Source organism: Phocoena sinus, chromosome 6 (genome assembly GCF_008692025.1).
Source record: "Phocoena sinus isolate mPhoSin1 chromosome 6, mPhoSin1.pri, whole genome shotgun sequence".
Taxonomy (NCBI): Eukaryota; Metazoa; Chordata; class Mammalia; order Artiodactyla; family Phocoenidae; genus Phocoena; species Phocoena sinus.
This window is the reverse complement of record NC_045768.1, coordinates 10,748,428-10,765,778: the sequence shown is the minus strand read 5'-3', so window position 1 is coordinate 10,765,778 and position 17,351 is coordinate 10,748,428. Positions and strand designations below refer to the sequence as shown.

Below are 17,351 nucleotides of genomic sequence, written 5' to 3'. Positions count from 1 at the left end.
AGTCCCAACACACTGCCTGGCACACAGAGCAGGCACTTCAGTCACTACTGGCTCACTGATTCAAACAGTTCTGAGAGATATCTCTCTGCCAGACTCTCTCAGCAATAGGAAGTGGGCGAGTGTCAGCTACAAGCAGAAGCAATTGGTCTGAAGGCACACCCAGCACCTAAGGACAACCCATTGTCCCTCCTCGGAACCCCAGACACGCTTCACAAACAGATGCCATGTGCAGAAGGATTCACATTTATTGGTTCAAATACAGTACCTAACATTTTCTAAACATGCATTTCACACTAATTGGTCACATTTCCACAGGTAGTCAATTCACAGAAAAGGACCCATCCCTTGCCAGATGGCAGGGTGGGAGGTAGCAGAGGGCCTGGGTAGCAGAGCCTGCCAACTATCACTTGGTCATGCAGGATTGATGGAGCCAGGTTGGCGGGCAGCCCTTGGCCGGCCCTTTGGGGACAAGGGCTCAAAGACATCCTGTTTACTCGACTCCTATACAGGACTGTGGGTAGAGGTGGGCCTCGGGTAGGCAGCCCAGGGGAAGGCTCATGGATGCACGTGCCACCAGAGCTCCTGAGGGTGGTGTCACGGGAGGTGGTGCTCCCTGTGCCTTGGATCATAGGAAGGAAATGGAAGCCTCTTCAAGGGGGTGGCTAGTCCCTGGCTGGGCAGGTGGGAAGGACTCCCCAGACATGGCCCAGACATTACAACACAGCCACAAGCCCCTACTGCAGGCCTGGGATGGCAACATAGACAAAAACACCAACACCCCAGGGCAGGCGGGGTTTCTTTCCTAACAGAAACATGTAAACAGAGCAGGAGCTACAGTATTCTTTTCCCACAAGATTCCTCAGAGAGGAATAGACCAGGATGTCACTCAAGAGGTAGTTTTTTTTTTTTTTTCTTTTTCATGGAAATTTGAGTCAACAACATTATCACCTATTATAAGACATTTCAGAGAAAGAAAACAATGGTCACCAAAGGGCAAAAATGATCCTTTGGCTGGCAGGGCTGGCTCTCGGATTTGGAAGACTAGCCTCCACCATTAAGACAACTTTTTTCTTGGGCTCGAAGCAAGCTCTGGCCTGATTCACAGCTTCCATTTGAGCCTGCAACTGATTCCTGAGCAGGCTGTGGCCCATTGAGGGCCACAGGCCCAGAGAAGGGAGGCCAGATGGGGACTGGATTAGGCAGAGGGACCAGGCATCTTGTGAGCCGGTAGTGGCAGGGTCACTGTGGCTCATGTTGCAGGACAGCCATAATTCTTCAAGTCTCAAGGGAGCCCAGCTCTGGCCAAAGAGGAAGCCCCAGCATCTTTTCTGGGGGCACTGCCTTTGAGGAAACAGTCCAGGTCTGGCTCCCAAGCCCAGAAAAGAAGCTGTTGCTTGTGGTAGCCAGGAGAGGGGTTTCTGGGGACCCTGTAATTAAATACACATCCCTGAGCTGTGGTCCTAGAAACCCTTGCCTCAAGGCTAACCAGTTTCCAGCACCTGGTGGAATGATTGCCGTTTCTTATCCTGAGACACAGATAAAACATCACTTCACAGACACTGGACATAGATGCTTCAAGCTGAGGGAAAAGGGAGGAATGATCAACTGCAAAGGCAGAGGGGAGTGCAGGGGGACTCTCATGGATCAAGTTGGGGAAAGTAAGAGTGGTGGGGTTTTTGTTTAGGTTTTTTTTTTTAATTTTTTTTTTTTTTTTACTTTAAAAAAATCAAAGAAAAATTTAAAGTTTAATAAAAGGGCTGGTCTAAAAGACTGGATTTCTTAAAACAATTGCAAAATTTTAAAAAGCAACAAGGAAAAAAAGACATAGACCAGGGGCCCAGAGCTAAAGACTTGGAACCACTGCTCAACTTCCTGCCCTGCTGGGAGGCCAGAGTCCCTTTACTTTGGCCAACCTTGGACATGGCCTACATGTTGCCCATACTGGGTTTGTCTGTCTGTCTCTGTCTGTCCCATTCCCCAGTAAATTGAGAACAAACAAAGGTAGGATATGGGCAGCAGAGCAAGGCAGCTAGCTCAGAGAGCCCAGGGCTTTAAGGACCTGGTGACACACGCCACGGCAGGACTCTCTTCCCTCATAGGGGGTGGCAGGTGAGAGGCACGGCGCTTTGGAGAGGGTGACTGTGATGATGCCATGGAGACCCCTCAGTTCCCTCTATCCTTCCTCCTCTGGATCTGGGGAATAGGACAGAGGTTCTTGCCTGCTGCTTTCTGTCCCTGGAGGTTTGCCCACCTCACTTACGGATCAGGCCTGGCTGGGGGGCTGGGTATCCTCTGAGCCAGATGGAGTGCTTTGAGACAGGTTCTGGGGAGTTTCTCCAGACTGAGGGTAAGACCACCAAGCCTTGTGAAAGACTCCAAAAGTCTACAAAGGAGCCATAGAGCATGAGTTGTAGGTGAAGTTCCAAGATTCCAAACTTCTGTCTTGGGTCAAGAAAACGTTCAAAGGGAAAGGAAGGGAATAGCTTGTACGTTTAAATGCAGTGCAATGAGGTGGGATTCTCCTTTACCACACAGCCTTCAGGGTCATATTTTTATGGTGGAAAAATTCTCACTCAAAGTGAGTGCTGCTGGTGGCAGGGGATCAGAGAGAGGACAGAAGGGAGGGGAATTACAGACAACATGCACAACTTTTTTCTTTTCCACTAGCAAAAAGGCTACCTGTTAACCAAACATCATGGGAAGAAAGGCAAAACATAAACACATCAAACCTCCCCCTCCAACCTTTCTCTGTGTCCTTCAAACTGAATTCACAAATACATCTAGTGGCTGACCTAATGTCTCCACACTGCTAGCTACACTCCTACCTTCCTCTCATAATACCTGAGTTTGCGACGCAACACAGTCACTTTACCCTGTTTAAAAAAAGCCCACGTCATAAAAGGACTGGGTGCAGAAGACATTAAAGGTGGTCCACAGGTCAGGCTCCAGCTCGGAACACAAGGCCACTTGGCTCAGAGATTCTGCAGGGCTCTCAGCAATGAATGGGCTCTTTGTTCTTGTGGAATCTGCTGCAAACATTTGTAAAAATGGATTTGTACAATGGCAACTTGCAGAACCTTTCCCCCACTCCACAAATTAACAACTTGCTCTGTTTAATGCTGCATTATCAAAGAGACATGTTGCTGCCTCATGGAGAGCAGTTCCCTGTGACTCCCAACCCAACCAGTAAAATGCTTAATTTAAGAGAAAAGCAATTTCAAAAAATAATAATAATTTGGCCGATGGAAATCTAGCAAAGAAAGATGCAGCACATAAGAGCCATCCTGGAGAAGGGGTCTCTGATATGTGTATCTTCCCCTACCTTGAGGAAAGCGGCTCGGAGTCTGACCTGTAGCCAAAGAGTGTGATCTAGTTGGTTAAATAAAAGAGCAGAAAAACAAAACTATTGTGAATTTAGAAATAAACAAATGCACACACACAAATCTTCCCACTGACATGTGAAAAACATTCTGGTTGGCGCTTTTCCTGAGGACCACGTCTCTTCTTTTTCTTTTCCTTTCTCAGAGCAAATGGGGAAACGGCACTGGGAAGTAATGCTCTGAGTTTTAGATCCATCAAGGGATAAAGTCATCACTCTGCTGGTACCCGTAACATTTCACCGGAAAGAAAAAATTACAATCCGACACGGACTACCCGATATGCACACAATGTGGTGGCCCTCTGAGTAAGTGTGCTAGGCTGAGCTGGGAAGAGAGCAAACAGCCTTTGACTAAACAGGCAAAAGGAGGTCCTGTAGGCCCCTCAAGCCTAGCCAGGGATGTACCCAGCTAACTGGCCTGTCTGCTGCATTGGCTGTGGGAGGTACGTGGGTTTAGGCAGGGACAACTGCTGTAGTAAGGCAGAGAAGGGAAAAGCACCTGAAAGAGTCCCATGACAGACCTTGTGTGACTGCTGGCCAAAGCCAAGAGGGTAAGGAACATTTCCCAGGACTAGGTGGCGCAGGTAGTGAAAGAACAAGGGGTCCAGGCCATACCTGCAGAGGGGGCAGCCAGGCCTTTAGGAACATGAGGTAGTTTAAAGCCCCCCTTCCCTTCCAGAAGCTTTGGACTCCAGCCCTCCAGACCTTGGTCAGTCAGGCCACTGATAACTCTAAGGAGCAGCTGGGCCACTCTGGATCTTGGGCTTACTATTCTGAAGAAACCTGGTTTCATTTTGGGAGAGATTAGGAGAGCATGGAGTAGAATGTAGGGACAAAAATTCTGGTCAGCAGATGGGTGAATGATCCTTCCAGCTGTTTGGAAAAGAGACTGCAGTTTCAGATTCAGATCTGGAGGTGGAATGGGATGGGGTGGGGAGAGAAACAGGGAACTCCAAAAGAGGAGTGTTTATGCTATTAGCAGTCTGGCCTTTGTCCCACTACTCTTTGAAGGTGAAAGGAGAGTAAATCAGTAGTGGGCATCAGGATTCTGGACATGACATTCTGAACTCACCTGTTCTTTTCAAAGGGCCAATAGGAAGTCAAGTTTATAAGGGAGAGGCAATGAGTCTAAGGAAAGTAAGGAAACTAGGTAACTGTGAGCCCCAAGGGAGACCGTAGGCAAATCCCAAGGATTAGCTTACCGCTAGGGCTTTGCCTAGGTAAAAAGGTAACAGTGGCAGAAATTAGTAGTGGTCGTATGGATGGTGGGGAGGGGAGGCCCCACAGTGTGGTGTGAGAGAAGAAACCCTTCTCCCTGAGGACTCGTCTGGAGGGAGGACACCTAACTTAGATTTGGTCACTGTGCCCAACTCTCAGCTTTCATGCTTTCCAAAGAAAAGAGATAGCTAAATCCTCATCTCTTGTCCTGTTCCCAATGTCTCACCCACTTTGCTTAGTAAACCTCCTAATACCACTTTCCCTTTTATGGTGTGCTCTCTTACCTGGTAATTCTGTAGCTAGAAAAAGGCAGTTTGCTCTCTGACAGACAAACGTATGAATCTGCTGAGAACATGTGGAAAAAGTAGGGTTGGTCACACCCCTCCCTTTCCAATGAGGTAGTCATCTTTGTCAATATTATGGAAATAGTCATCTCAGCCCCATCCCACCCTCTCCCTCAAAATACAAAAGAACTATCTCTAAACAATGACAACACTGTAACATTAAACATCTTCACATTCTGTAAACTGCAAGGAAATGCATCGGCTGCATTCACACAAAAGCATGTGCATCATGTTGAAGGCCATACATTCAACTCTGTCGTGAAATAAATATATAGAAAAATGAGGTTAAAAAAACAAGACAAACAAACAAAAACTCTTTTGCTATGGAGGCAACTGGCAAGGCTGCTCCACAGCCTCCATCTTGGTCTCTCTGGCTCTTTCTTCCGGAGCCTGTCCTGCCCACCCCAGGCCTTGCCATTGGCCTGAGGAGGGGTGCTGGGGACAGGTCACTCCTTGCCCACACTTGTCTTGCAGGAATGCAGCACCACCTTAAAGAGGAGGGGCAGCTGCTCCAGGGGTACATTCACCATCTTTCCTGGGAAAAGGCAGAAAAAGAAGAGTTAGCCGTGGCCACTAGTAGAAGGGCGTGTTTGCCTCCTCTTGGGCTGGTGAAAGAACACTGCCTTTTCTAGTGACTGGGGCGAGGAAAGTGCCACGAGTTATTACAAAGGTAAAACAGACTGGGCTAACATCCTATTACCCAGACCTATTTTGGTGCCTTAGGGAGTCCAGTAATGGTGCAAGCTCTAATTATTGCTACTATCCAAAGAATACTGAATTCTATGCTAGGTGTTTAAATACATTATCTCATTTAATTCTCACAGTATTTCTGTATGACAGATTTTACTTTTTATCCCCATTTTACAGATGAGGAATCTGAAACTGAAAAGTATTCCTAGATGGCCTCTTAGAGCGAAAATAACGAGAAACTTATATCCTATTTCATTTCCTAGTAGATTCTTAAACTAGCATTCTATAAAATACTGCTCTTCAGCATAGTATAATGGGTTAATAAAACGTAGCAAGGAAAAAGGAGATGGGATTTACAGGGGCAAATAAATTGAGAAATTCAGGGTTAAAACAGTTTTTTTTTTTTTTATTGGCAGATTTCTAAGAGCACTCAGTATGCTAATATACTGTGTAAATATGAGGCTATAGTTCTTCTCCCTGACAGAACCCTACAGTCACCTGGTAATTTTTTTTTTAAAATACTGATGACCAGGCTCCACTCCATATCAATTAAGTCAGAATCTTTAGAGGTGCAGCGCAAGAATGGATATTTTTTAAAAGCTTCCCAGGTGATTCCAAGGGCTGTCACTGTCAACCCAGCTCTGTGGGGGAGAGTGGGGTATAATTATTGACCTGTATTTCACAGAGCACCTGATTAATATTTTGCTTGGTAGAACATAGTTTTAAAAATGCTGAGACATACACTATCAAAACACTCCTAAAATTCCAATAGTTTATTTAAGTCCAGTTCACACCTCCTAGACTACTTTGTGGCCCAAAAAGTAAAATTTGATTTTATCAGACTGAAAATTTTTTTCCTTCAAAATTGTACTGCTGAATTTTACAGGAACAATCTCAGCCCAGAGGTCACATTTCTGAGCTGCCCCTCAGTATGTGCTAGATAACTATAAACAAGAATCTTTACCAAATGAAGTAAAGCAACAACAAAAGCCAGGATTTCATGTTGAAATGGACCTATTTAAATGTCAAGAAGCTCAGAAAGGGGTTAAGACCACAAAACAACTAAAACAAAAATTCCTTTATGAACACAGGATTTTTGAGAATTATTTTAAAGATATCACTTTTAATGAAAGATCCTCAAAAACCTACAGGCAATTCTATGAAATAAAATCAATTAAAACATTGAGATATAGTTAGTTCACATGCCATAAAATCCACCCTTTTAACGTATATAATTCAGGAAATGACGTTAATTTGAGAAACTCTGAGCTTCTTTCCCCATCCATAGAATGGCCATTAATATCACCAACCACCAGTCCTGCAGAAATTGAGATTAAGTGATATCAGGTCACAAAGGATCCTGCACATCACAGGAGCTTAGGAAATGTTAGATTCTCTTCCCTACAAAGGGAAAACAAACTTCTCATTATAATATAACTTTTCTGAGGGCAGGGGTAGTACCTCTTTTATTGAGCTGGTGATAGGCCTGGCATCAGCATCCTGAAAACATTGCTTTCCTCATTCCCTTCACAAGTTAAGAAAAGCAAGGAAGGGTTGGAAGCCCAGGACCCAGAATGTTACCTGCAATATAGCGAATCTCAGGTAAGCACATCATGAGGTCAGGAAAACGGTTCGGCTGATGTGTATATTTATATTCAGTGAAATCCTGGCAAATGTACCAATATCGTTTGTTCAATTGTTCCAGCTGCGAGGCACTGGTCAGACCCCTGATATCTGTGAAAAAACCACAGGAAATGGGAGGGGCTTTATAATGTGGAAGAAACACTGGCTCCTTGAATATGTGTATCTTTCAATGAAAAGTTATTAAACATTGTCTCAACAGGGGATCTTCTCTGTTTCTGACAGGGAGGAACAAAAGCTCTGGGTCAGGGAAGAGAAATAAGATAAAGGAAAAAATTATCAAGGACAATCACTAGACTGAGCCCCCTGAGAGCTAGGCTTATCTTTCTCAACTCTGTACCCAGCTCCCAGCACAGGGCTTGGCACACATGGGCACCAGTGGATGTTGAACAACTAACTGAATAATCTACCTTTCCCAATTTATCCTTCACAGTATCTTTAAATTTGCTCTTTGCTGGAACCATTCAGAAATCTTCACGTTTCTACATACAATTACACATGGTATCCTATGTGCTTCTACTCATACTATTCTACCTGGGCCACTGGTATTCTACTGGGTCACTCCAGTTTTTTTTTTCTGTGTATATCTTGTTTTATTGTGCTTTGCTTTATTGCACTTCACAGATATTGCATTTTTTACAAATTGAAGGTGTCTGGCAACTCTGCACCAAGCAAGTCTATCAGTGTCATTTTTTCCAATGGCATTTGCTCATTTCGTGTCTCTTTGTCACATTTTGGTAATTCTTGCAATATTTCAAGCATTTTCATTATTATTAGATTTGTTATGAGGATCTATGATCAGTGATCTTTGATGTTACTATTTTAATTGTTTTGGGGTGCCACAAACCGCGCCCGTATGAGACGGTAAACTTAATTGATAAATGTTGTGCATTCTGACTATTCCGTTAACTGGCTGTTCCACTGTCTCTCTCCCTCTCATCGGGCCTCCCTATTCCCTGAAACACAACAATATTGTAATTAGGCCAATTAATAATCGTACAATCGCATGTAAGTGTTGAAGTGAAAGGAAAAGTCACATATCTCTCACTTTAAATCAAAAGCTAGAAATAATTAAGCTCAGTGAAGAAGGAATGTCAAAAGCCGAGACAGGCTGAAAGCTAGGTCTCTTGTGAGTTAGCAAAGTTGCGAATGCAAAGGAAAAGTTCTTGAAGGAAACTAAGAGCACTACTCTAGTGAACACACAAATGATAAGAAAGCAAAACAGCCTTATTGCCGATATGGAGAAAGTTTGAGTGGTCTGTATAGATCAAACCAGCCACAACATTCCCTTAAACCGAAGCCTAATCCAGAGCAAGGTCCTAACTCTCTTCAATTCTATAAAGGCTGAGAGAGGTGAGGAAGCTGCAGAAGAAAAGTCTGAAGCTAGCAGAGGTTGTTTCACGAGATTTAAGGAAAGCTGCTATCTCCATTAAAGTGTGAGGTAAAGCAGCAGTGCTAATACAGAAGCTGCAGCAAGTTATCTAGAGATCTAGTTAAGATAATTAAAGAAGATGGCTACACTAAACAACATATTTTCAATGCAGACGAAACAGCCCTATATTGGAAGAAGACACTGTCTAGGACTTTTCATAGCTCGAGAGAAGTCAATGTCTGGCTTCAAAGATTCAAAGGACAGGCTGACTCTCTTGTTAGGGGCTAATGCAGCTGATGACTTTAAATTGAAGCCAATGCTCATTTACTGCTCCGAAAATCCTAGGGTCCTTAAGAATTACGCTAAATCTACTCTGCTTGTGTTCTATAAATGGAACAACAAAGCCTGGATGACAGCACTTCTGTTCACAACCCAGTTTACTAAATATTTCAAGCCCACTGTGCAGACCTACTGCTCAGAAAAGAAGATTCCTTTCAAAATATTACTGCTCACTGACAAAGCACCTGGTCACCCAAGAGCTCTGATGGAGATGTACAATGAAATTAATTTTGTCTTCATGCCTGCTAACACAACATCCATTCTGCAGCCCATGGATCAAGGAGTAATTTCAACATTCAAGTCTTTCTATTTAAGAAATACATTTCCTAAGGCTATAGCTGCCCATAGATAGTGACTCCTCTGAAGGATCTGGGCAAAGTAAACTGAAAACCTTCTGGAAAGGATTCACCATTCTAGATGCCATTCATGATTCACTGGAAGAGGTCAAAATATCAACATTAACAGGATTTTGGAAGAAGGTGATTCCAACCCTCATGGATGACTTTGAGGGGTTCAAGACTTCAGTGGAGGAAGTACTGCAGATGTGGTGGAAACAAGAGAACTAGACAGAATGAGAAGTGAAGTCTGAAAATGTGACTGAATTGATGCAATCTCATGATAAAACTTTAGCAGATGAGGAGTTGCTTCTTATGGATGAGCAAAGAAAGTGGTCCCTTGAGATGGAATCTACTCCTGCTGAAGAAGCTGTGTGAAGACCGCTGAAATAACAACAAAGGATTTAGAGTATTACATAAACTTAGTTGATAAAGCAGCAGCAGGGTTTGAGAGAATTGACTCTAAATTTGGAAGGAGTTCTACTGTGGGTAAAATGTTCAAACAGCATTGCACGCTACAGAAAGTTTGTTCATCAAAGAAAAAGTCAATTGATGTGGCAAATGTCACTGTGGTCTTATTTTAAGAAATTGCCACAGCTACCCCAACCTTCAGCAAGCACCACCCTGATCAGTCAGCAGCATCAACATTGAGGCAAGGGCTTCCCTGGTGGCGCAGTGGTTGAGAATCCACCTGCCAATGCAGGGGACACGGGTTCGAGCCCTGGTCTGGGAGGATCCCACAAGCGGCAGAGCAACTGAGCCCGTGCGCCACAACTACTGAGCCTGTGCTCTAGAGCCTGCAAGCCGCAACTACTGAGCCTGCGTGCCACAACTACTGAAGCCCAAGTGCCTAGAGCCCGTGCTCCGCAACAAGAGAAGCCACCGCAATGAGAAACTTGCGCACCTCAACGAAGAATAGCCCCCGCTCGCCGCAACTAAGAAAGCCCACATGCAACAACGAAGACCCAATGCAGCCAAAAATAAATTTAAAAAATAAATTAAAACAAACAAAAAAAAAACAACACTGAGGCAAGACCCTCCACCAGCAAAAAGATTACAACTCGCTGAAGGCTCAATGATGGTTAGCATTTTATAGCAATATTTTTTTTGAGGTATGTACTCTTTTTTTTAAAATAAATTTATTTATTTATTAATTTATTAACTTTTTGGCTGCGTTGGGTCTTCGTTGCTGTGTGCGGGCTTTCTCTAGTTGTGGTGAGTGGGGACTACTCCTGGTTGCAGTGTGTGGGCTTCTCATTGCGGTGGCTTCTCTTGTTGCGGAGCACAGGCTCTAAGCACACGGGCTTCAGTAGTTGCAGCACGTGGGCTCAGTAGTTGTGGCTCGCAGGCTCTAGAGCGCAGGCTCAGTAGTTGTGGCACACGGGCCTAGTTGCTCCGTGGCATGTGGGATCTTCCCGGACCAAGGCTCGAACCCATGTCTCCTGTTGCATTGGCAGGCGGATTCTTAACCACTGCGCCACCAGGGAAGTCCCCTGTACTCTTTTTTAAGACATAATGCTACTGCACGCCTAACAGATCACAGTATAGTATAAACATAACTTTCACAGGCACTGGGAAACCAAAAAATTCATGTGACTCACTCTATTGCAATATTCACTTTATTGTGCTGGTCTGGAACCAAACCTGCAATATCTCCAAGGTACGCCTGCAGACGTCTCTCTCATTCTCATATATGTATATAAATATTATATAGTGTGTTCATATACATATAAACACACACAATCCCCCTTTTTCATATATAGAATATAAATATTCTATACATAAATCTTACCCAGCCTTTGAGGCCCAGATCTCAGATTTCTGGTCCTCCAAGTAGTTGTTACTGATCTCCCCCCCCATTTGAGGCTCAAGCAATGTAACAAGTGCCATCAGAATGTATACTTCTTGAGGCCAGAAACCTGGGATCTAATTTATTTCAATGTCTTTAATGCTCAACACAGGGCCTGGCCCAAGGGAGGCACACAGAACACCAGATAAATGCATGAAAGGTGCAGAAGCAAGAGGAAGAGGTCAGTATTGAGGGAGGAGTAGGCAAAGAGGAGGGGATCAAGAGTCTCTGGACTAGGAAACTGAATACAGGAACACAGCATTTTCAATGTCGTAGGCCGCAAAACAGCCCAGCCCCACTCTGAGAGTAGAGTACTCATATGCTACTCTGGAAGAAAGGGAACACAAATTCTCCTTGCATACTCTGCTTACCAGCAGCTACCAAGCGCCGCTCTGCAGGTAATACTCCATGTAAATCACACCCACCACTCTTCAAATTAAAGCCATGCTTGATATGGGTGTGTGAGTTTTGTGCACCCCCGCTCTGCCCTGAAGGGGCCCGTCAGCCTGTCACAGATCCCTTATCTCTAGCAGTTTCATCAGTCACTCTGCTCTTCTTCAGTCACTGGTAAACTTGGTGCATATTTTAAATGACGCATGTACTGTCCTTGATGTCTGTGTTTAAATGCATTAAAACTGACTAAACAAAGCAAATCCTCTTCCTTCCTCTATGAGTTATAGAGGCTGTGGCATTTAGGTTTGAAGAAAAAAATCCAAACCATGCTCTGTGCTATAGTGGGGCAGAATGATGATGAGGGCAGCACAGGACTTCCAAGATCGGTACCCACATGGTGTGACAGATTGTGTGACAGTCCTGAGGGTAAAGGGGGTAGGGGTGAAACATGAAGGCAAAAGGGCAAATATTCACTGACAAAAAAAAAAGTCTTTTCTTCCCACCCCCAGTTACTCACCTTGATTTAGGAAGTTAATTGCTTTCATGCAAGCATACTCCTCATTGCTCACTTTTAGCTGATGGAACTTGTGATACAGGTAGATGAGCCGCTCAATCACCTCCATTCCTTCATCACTAAATCTGGGGAACAGACACCGGTGTTAATAATGGGCTCTGTTACCAGTGGAGATAATGGAAGGGAGACAGAAGCCACCTACAGCTCCTTAAGGCAGCTAAGATAGGAAAGAGGTTGAGCTTGGGGGAAATGGAATCCAGACACATTTGTGAAAGACAGGTGAATCCATGGTTTGTCTAGAGGCCAAGGCAGCTCATACGAGCTGCTCTTCCCCAGGTCAGTTGGGGTCAATCAAATCTAAGTTCAAATCCAGCTCCATCACATACAAGCTATGAGACCTTGGGAAAGTCCTCTGACCTCTCTAAGCTTTGAGGACCTCCTCTGTAAAATAATGCTTGCCTGCTTGGGGTAACAAGGGTCACGGGGGTTTGGGATGTAAATGTAGAGAAGTATGACATCGTTAAGATACTGCTGTTGTTGCGATGCAGCCTGTAGTAACAATGGCAGCTACCATGGTGACTCTATGTGAGCTACTGCCACAATGAAGAAAAAGCTGCTGATTGTATTTGAGTTCACTGTTTCCAGCATGGCTGAGGTTATGTACAGTGAACATTTTTACTGGTATCCCTTGACTTCAGCTAGAGAGGGAGGGAGGGAAACATAAATTGAGCCTCCATGTCATGCCAGTTTCTGTGCTGGGCACTTTATGTGCATTATCTCATTTAGTTTTCTCAGCCCTACGTGCTAGGTGAGATTATAATCACCATTGTACAGATGAGAAACTGAAGTTCAAAGAATAGAAGGGACTGGTCCACAAGCACACAGCTGGTTAGTAGCAGAGCTAGAACTTTGAACCTGGGCTAACTCCCTAAGGCCTTGATTTTCTCAATATCTGAGGTAGCATCCATTAGCAGAGAAGACTCAATGCTGACCATGCTGGTTTTTTTTTTTTTAATGTTTTTTCTTTCAGGAGTGTTTTTTTTTTTTAAATTTTAATTTTATTTATTTTTGGCTGCATTGGGTCTTCGTTGCTGCACGCGGGCTTTCTCTAGTTGCAGTGCACAGGCTTCTCGTTGCGGTGGCTTCTCTTGTTGCAGAGCTCAGGCTCTAGGAGCGCGGTCTTCAGTAGTTGTGGCACACGGGCTCAGTAGTTGTGGCTCACGGGCTCTAGAGCGCAGGCCCAGTAGTTGTGGTACGTGGGCTTAGTTGCTCAGCGGCATGTGGGATCTTCCCAGACCAGGGCTCGAACCCATGTCCCCTGCACTGGCAGGTGGATTCTTAACCACTGTGTGCCACCAGGGAAGCCCCCATGCTGCTTTCTTTGGATTAGGAGTTAATTCCTTGGGGAAACACCAAGTTTTAGGCAAAGGAGCCCTAGGCTGGGGGACTAATACTCTGCGTCATAGTGGGTAATATCTTATACCAGAAATGGAGATACTCCCAAACCAAGGAGGCAAAGGCTTAGTGGGGAAATAGTTTATAAAAGCTGGGGTCAGGCCCAGCATCCACTCTTCTAGGTGTTCCAGACAGGCCTCTGATGCAGCTGAGTCACAGAGAGATGCTTAGCCTCAGAGTTGCTTCCTGGTGACTTGTTCAGATCAGGGTACTACAGCCCCATGCTAGGCAAGAAGCCCCTATCTGGGTAGGGTCCAGAACTCCTGGGAATGTACTACTGCTCTCTGGGTCCTATTGCTTTCTGTGTTGACTGTGAAGGCTTCGCAAGGGCTTGGCTTCCTGGCCAGGCAGGACATTTTCTCTTCCCTTGGGGAAAGCCTGGCTCCTGTTGGGGCCAGAGGCACCTGTACTTCTCAAGCACCAGGGGGAGCCACAGCAGCAGCTACTTGCAATCCGGAGCCCTGACCCTCTGGGTCCCAGTTTGCTAGTTTGAACTACCATGTTTCTCTCTGCTCCTGGCCCAATGGCTTTTACAACTTTATTAATACGTTCTCAGATTGGCTGATAGACACATTTACATTTAATAACCACTATAATAACCATACCTATTATTCTACCATTTGTTGAGTGTTTGCTACTTGCCAGGCCCTTTGTTAAATATTTTACGTACATCATTTCATTGGATACTTCCAATAAATCCACAAAAAAGGATACTATAATCCTCTTTGTACACTTGTGGAAACAAAGGCTCAGAGAGGTTATTTACTGTGCCCTTATTGTATTCTTACATTTTACCCTCCTGATAATCTGTGAGAAAAGTAATATCACCTTCATGTTAGGGAAGAGGAAGCAGAAGAGATGCCTTCTCCAAAGTTTTAAGTGAATAAAACAAATTAGTGGTGGTGGGGACAAGGTTTAAACCCAAGTTTTCTCATTCCAAGTCTGTTGCTTTCTCAGCACTACACGGTCCATTCCCTGACTGTCTTGTTCTTAACTGGCAACTGGGAAAGGCTACCACATGCTACCACAGGGGATACCTCAGGAGGTCTGTGTTCCCAGAGCAACTCAGCTCAGGGCCCAACCCAGAGTGAGTGTCGGACTCGCTGCAGTGCACAGAACTGCCCCTCCGCTGCCTCCATGATGCTGAGACCTGCAGAAAGCAGTATGCCTGTGAGTGAAGATCACTCCTCATCACAGTACTTTGTCAGCTACTTCTGTTCTTGCGAGGGAAAAGGTCTTTACTAAAAATGCCCATCAGTATCTGTTTGGAAGGGTGGGGAAGAGATGGGATGGGGTAGGGCTTAAAAAAGGAGGATGCAGCAGTGTCAGCATCTGTCTGGTGGCCGAGCAGTATAGCAGGTAAAGATAACACTCTCTCCCCTCATCAGTAACCTCTTGCCGCAAGCGCTCACTCTGGCTCTGCAGAACCTGCAGGTGTGTGGCTACCAGCCAGACCCCTAGACAGCAATGCTAAACCTATTCCCAGTTGAGTCTTGACCTGAGGGACACAAAGGAACTCCCACATGCCTGGCCTGAGTATATGACCCAGATCTGCCCTCTCTCTTGGGGAGAGCACATACCCTCTTTCCCAAGCTTCCTAGGATAGGCAACCAGCATGGACCCCTGGCAGCCAGCCCAGCAGCCCCCACTCAATCTCCACAGCCTGACTGCAAAGATTTCCTCCACACCCCGCATCCCGCCCCTTGATAAACAAATTGTTCTCTGTTCCATGGGCCTGCTTTCTCCTGCAGCCGTGCCTCCTCCACATCTGCCCACTCCACAGTTCTAACGCCCCTGTATTCCCTGTCTACAAATTATCAACATTCAAAGCCTGAAAGTTGGACAAACACACCCATTCTTCTTCTAGGTTACCATTACACAAGCATGTTAGGACAAGGAAAACATTCCTGCCAGGATCCCCCAAACCACTGGACCATTCAGTCAGCAATTGAAGCTGACACTGTGTAAGTTATGTCCCATTAAGGGGGCTGAAAGGCCCAGTTGTCTCTTTTTCACTCATCTAAATGCACCTACTCCCAGAAGCAGTCATCAGCCACATCCTTAGAGGAACTGCCATCTTAGCACCCACATATAGACTCCAAGGTGAAAAGTAAGACTGCAGCTCCAGGACACATTCCAGAAAGTCAAACTTTTGAGAAGGCTGAAAAATTTAGTAATGGTAAAGAATCTGGGCTTTAGAGCACAACAGATCTAGATGATAATCTCAACTCCATCTCTTTTAGCTTTAGAGCCTTGAGTTTTCACCTCTCTGAACCTCATGCTCCTTCCTCATGTGTGGAACAGGGTTAATATTAGTACAGTCTCTTAGGGAAGTGGTGAGGACTAAACAAATGTTTGCAAAGCACTTAAGATGGAATTTGGCACAATAAACAGTCTATAATTGTTAGCTACTATCATTATTAACAGCAGCAGCAGCATCACTCGTGTTATCACAGCAAAAAGAAAAGACTGTGTTTCCTGAACCTTACAGCTAGGGTCTTAGCAGGGAAGCTGTGAGGCAACTTTCCAGAGATCTGGCAGAAATGGAGCTAGTGTTCACGAGATAGAAGTGTCCATTAAAGCCCATCTAGTGCAAGGCATCTTCTCCTAAGAGTGAAGGAGTCTTGATTAGGGCCAGGAGCAGTCACTGGCTGGTGCTACAATCTGCTTTAAATCAAATTCACCCGGCTCACTGTCTGATAACAGCCTGATTAAGGAAAATGGGCACCATAAATTTGATTCAATATTTGAGAAGAGAAAAGGAGGTGGTCATGTATCATCTGGGAAAAGTCTTTCATGACAGCAGGAACTCGCTTGCACTCAACAGTTGTGAAAAAGTAAAGGCATTTTGTGGGAGTGGGAAGAATGCCAGAGTAGGCAAGGTAGGGAAGAGCTGTGGCCAATTACAGACTCCATGCTCTCCACAGTCTGGAGACTGCCTTACAGTGATGAACCTGATTCCAAAGGTTCTCGTACTTCCATTTCCTCTGGCCTCCTGGGCAGTTCCACATGCATCTCAGACTCAACAGACCCCAAGTCAAACTCAGAGCGGCTCATCTCTCAACCTGTTCTTCCCAGGCTCCATTATCTTCGCTAAGAGAATTGGTGTCCACCTGCCTGGCAGTATCCCCAACTTTTCCACTCACTGAGGTCCCACTGACTTTACCTCCTTGTCATCTCTTAACTGTGTGCTGCCCTCTCTATTCCCATCGTCACTGCTGCCTTGTCCAGGACTTGTATATTTTTACCTGGGCTATGGAACAGCTTCCTACACAGCCACTGTCTTCTAGCCTTGTCTATGCAATCCATCCTGAACTTTATAGCCACAGGGATCTTTCCAAAATGCAACTTGACATGTAATTGCTCTACTTAAAAATGTCCCATGACTTAATACTATTCACACAATAAAATCCGAGTTTTTTTGATTAGCATTTGAGCACCTTCATGACTCGTCTTTCCTGTACCTTTCTCTCCTGTCATTTCTCCCCTTATTTCTCTGCCTCTCAGATATATCCTCTCTATACCCTAATCCACAGGATTGCTTTTTGTTATCTGCACAAACCAACCACCCAGAATCTCTAACTTCTAGGACTTTGTGTTATTCCCTGCCTGCCTCTTATTCTCTATATCTACCTAGAAAAATGCCACTTCCAAGATGCAGCTCAAATGTCTTTTCCTCTTTGGCAACCATTCCCTGATTATGCAAGTAGAGGTACTCACTCCTTAGTCTATGCTTTCACAGTCCCTCATATGCCCCTCAATCTCCACTAATATCACCCTGAACTGTAGATTCTATCTGCTTCTATTTGCCCCCGCCAATCC

General features: G+C 44.9%; 1 protein-coding gene and 1 long non-coding RNA gene across 3 annotated transcripts in view; both read right to left on the bottom strand.

Moving 5' to 3' along the window:
- Window positions 1–222: 222 nt before the first annotated feature.
- Window positions 223–5,015, bottom strand: LOC116755790. Its single transcript, XR_004350464.1, has 2 exons — window positions 3,323–5,015; window positions 223–3,029 (listed from the first exon to the last, which is right to left on the bottom strand). It is a non-coding gene; the product is annotated as an uncharacterized LOC116755790 (long non-coding RNA).
- A 96-nt stretch (window positions 5,016–5,111) lies between these two features.
- Window positions 5,112–17,351, bottom strand: part of NR6A1 (nuclear receptor subfamily 6 group A member 1) — a 204,422-nt gene continuing 192,182 nt past the window's right edge. For both annotated transcript variants that reach the window (XM_032635714.1, XM_032635715.1), the window contains exons 8-10: window positions 12,078–12,199; window positions 7,213–7,365; window positions 5,112–5,476 (exon numbers count right to left, since the gene is read on the bottom strand). In XM_032635714.1, the coding sequence (XP_032491605.1) occupies window positions 5,388–5,476; window positions 7,213–7,365; window positions 12,078–12,199 (364 nt within the window). In that variant the 3' untranslated portion in view covers window positions 5,112–5,387. The remainder of the gene's footprint in view (window positions 5,477–7,212; window positions 7,366–12,077; window positions 12,200–17,351) is intronic.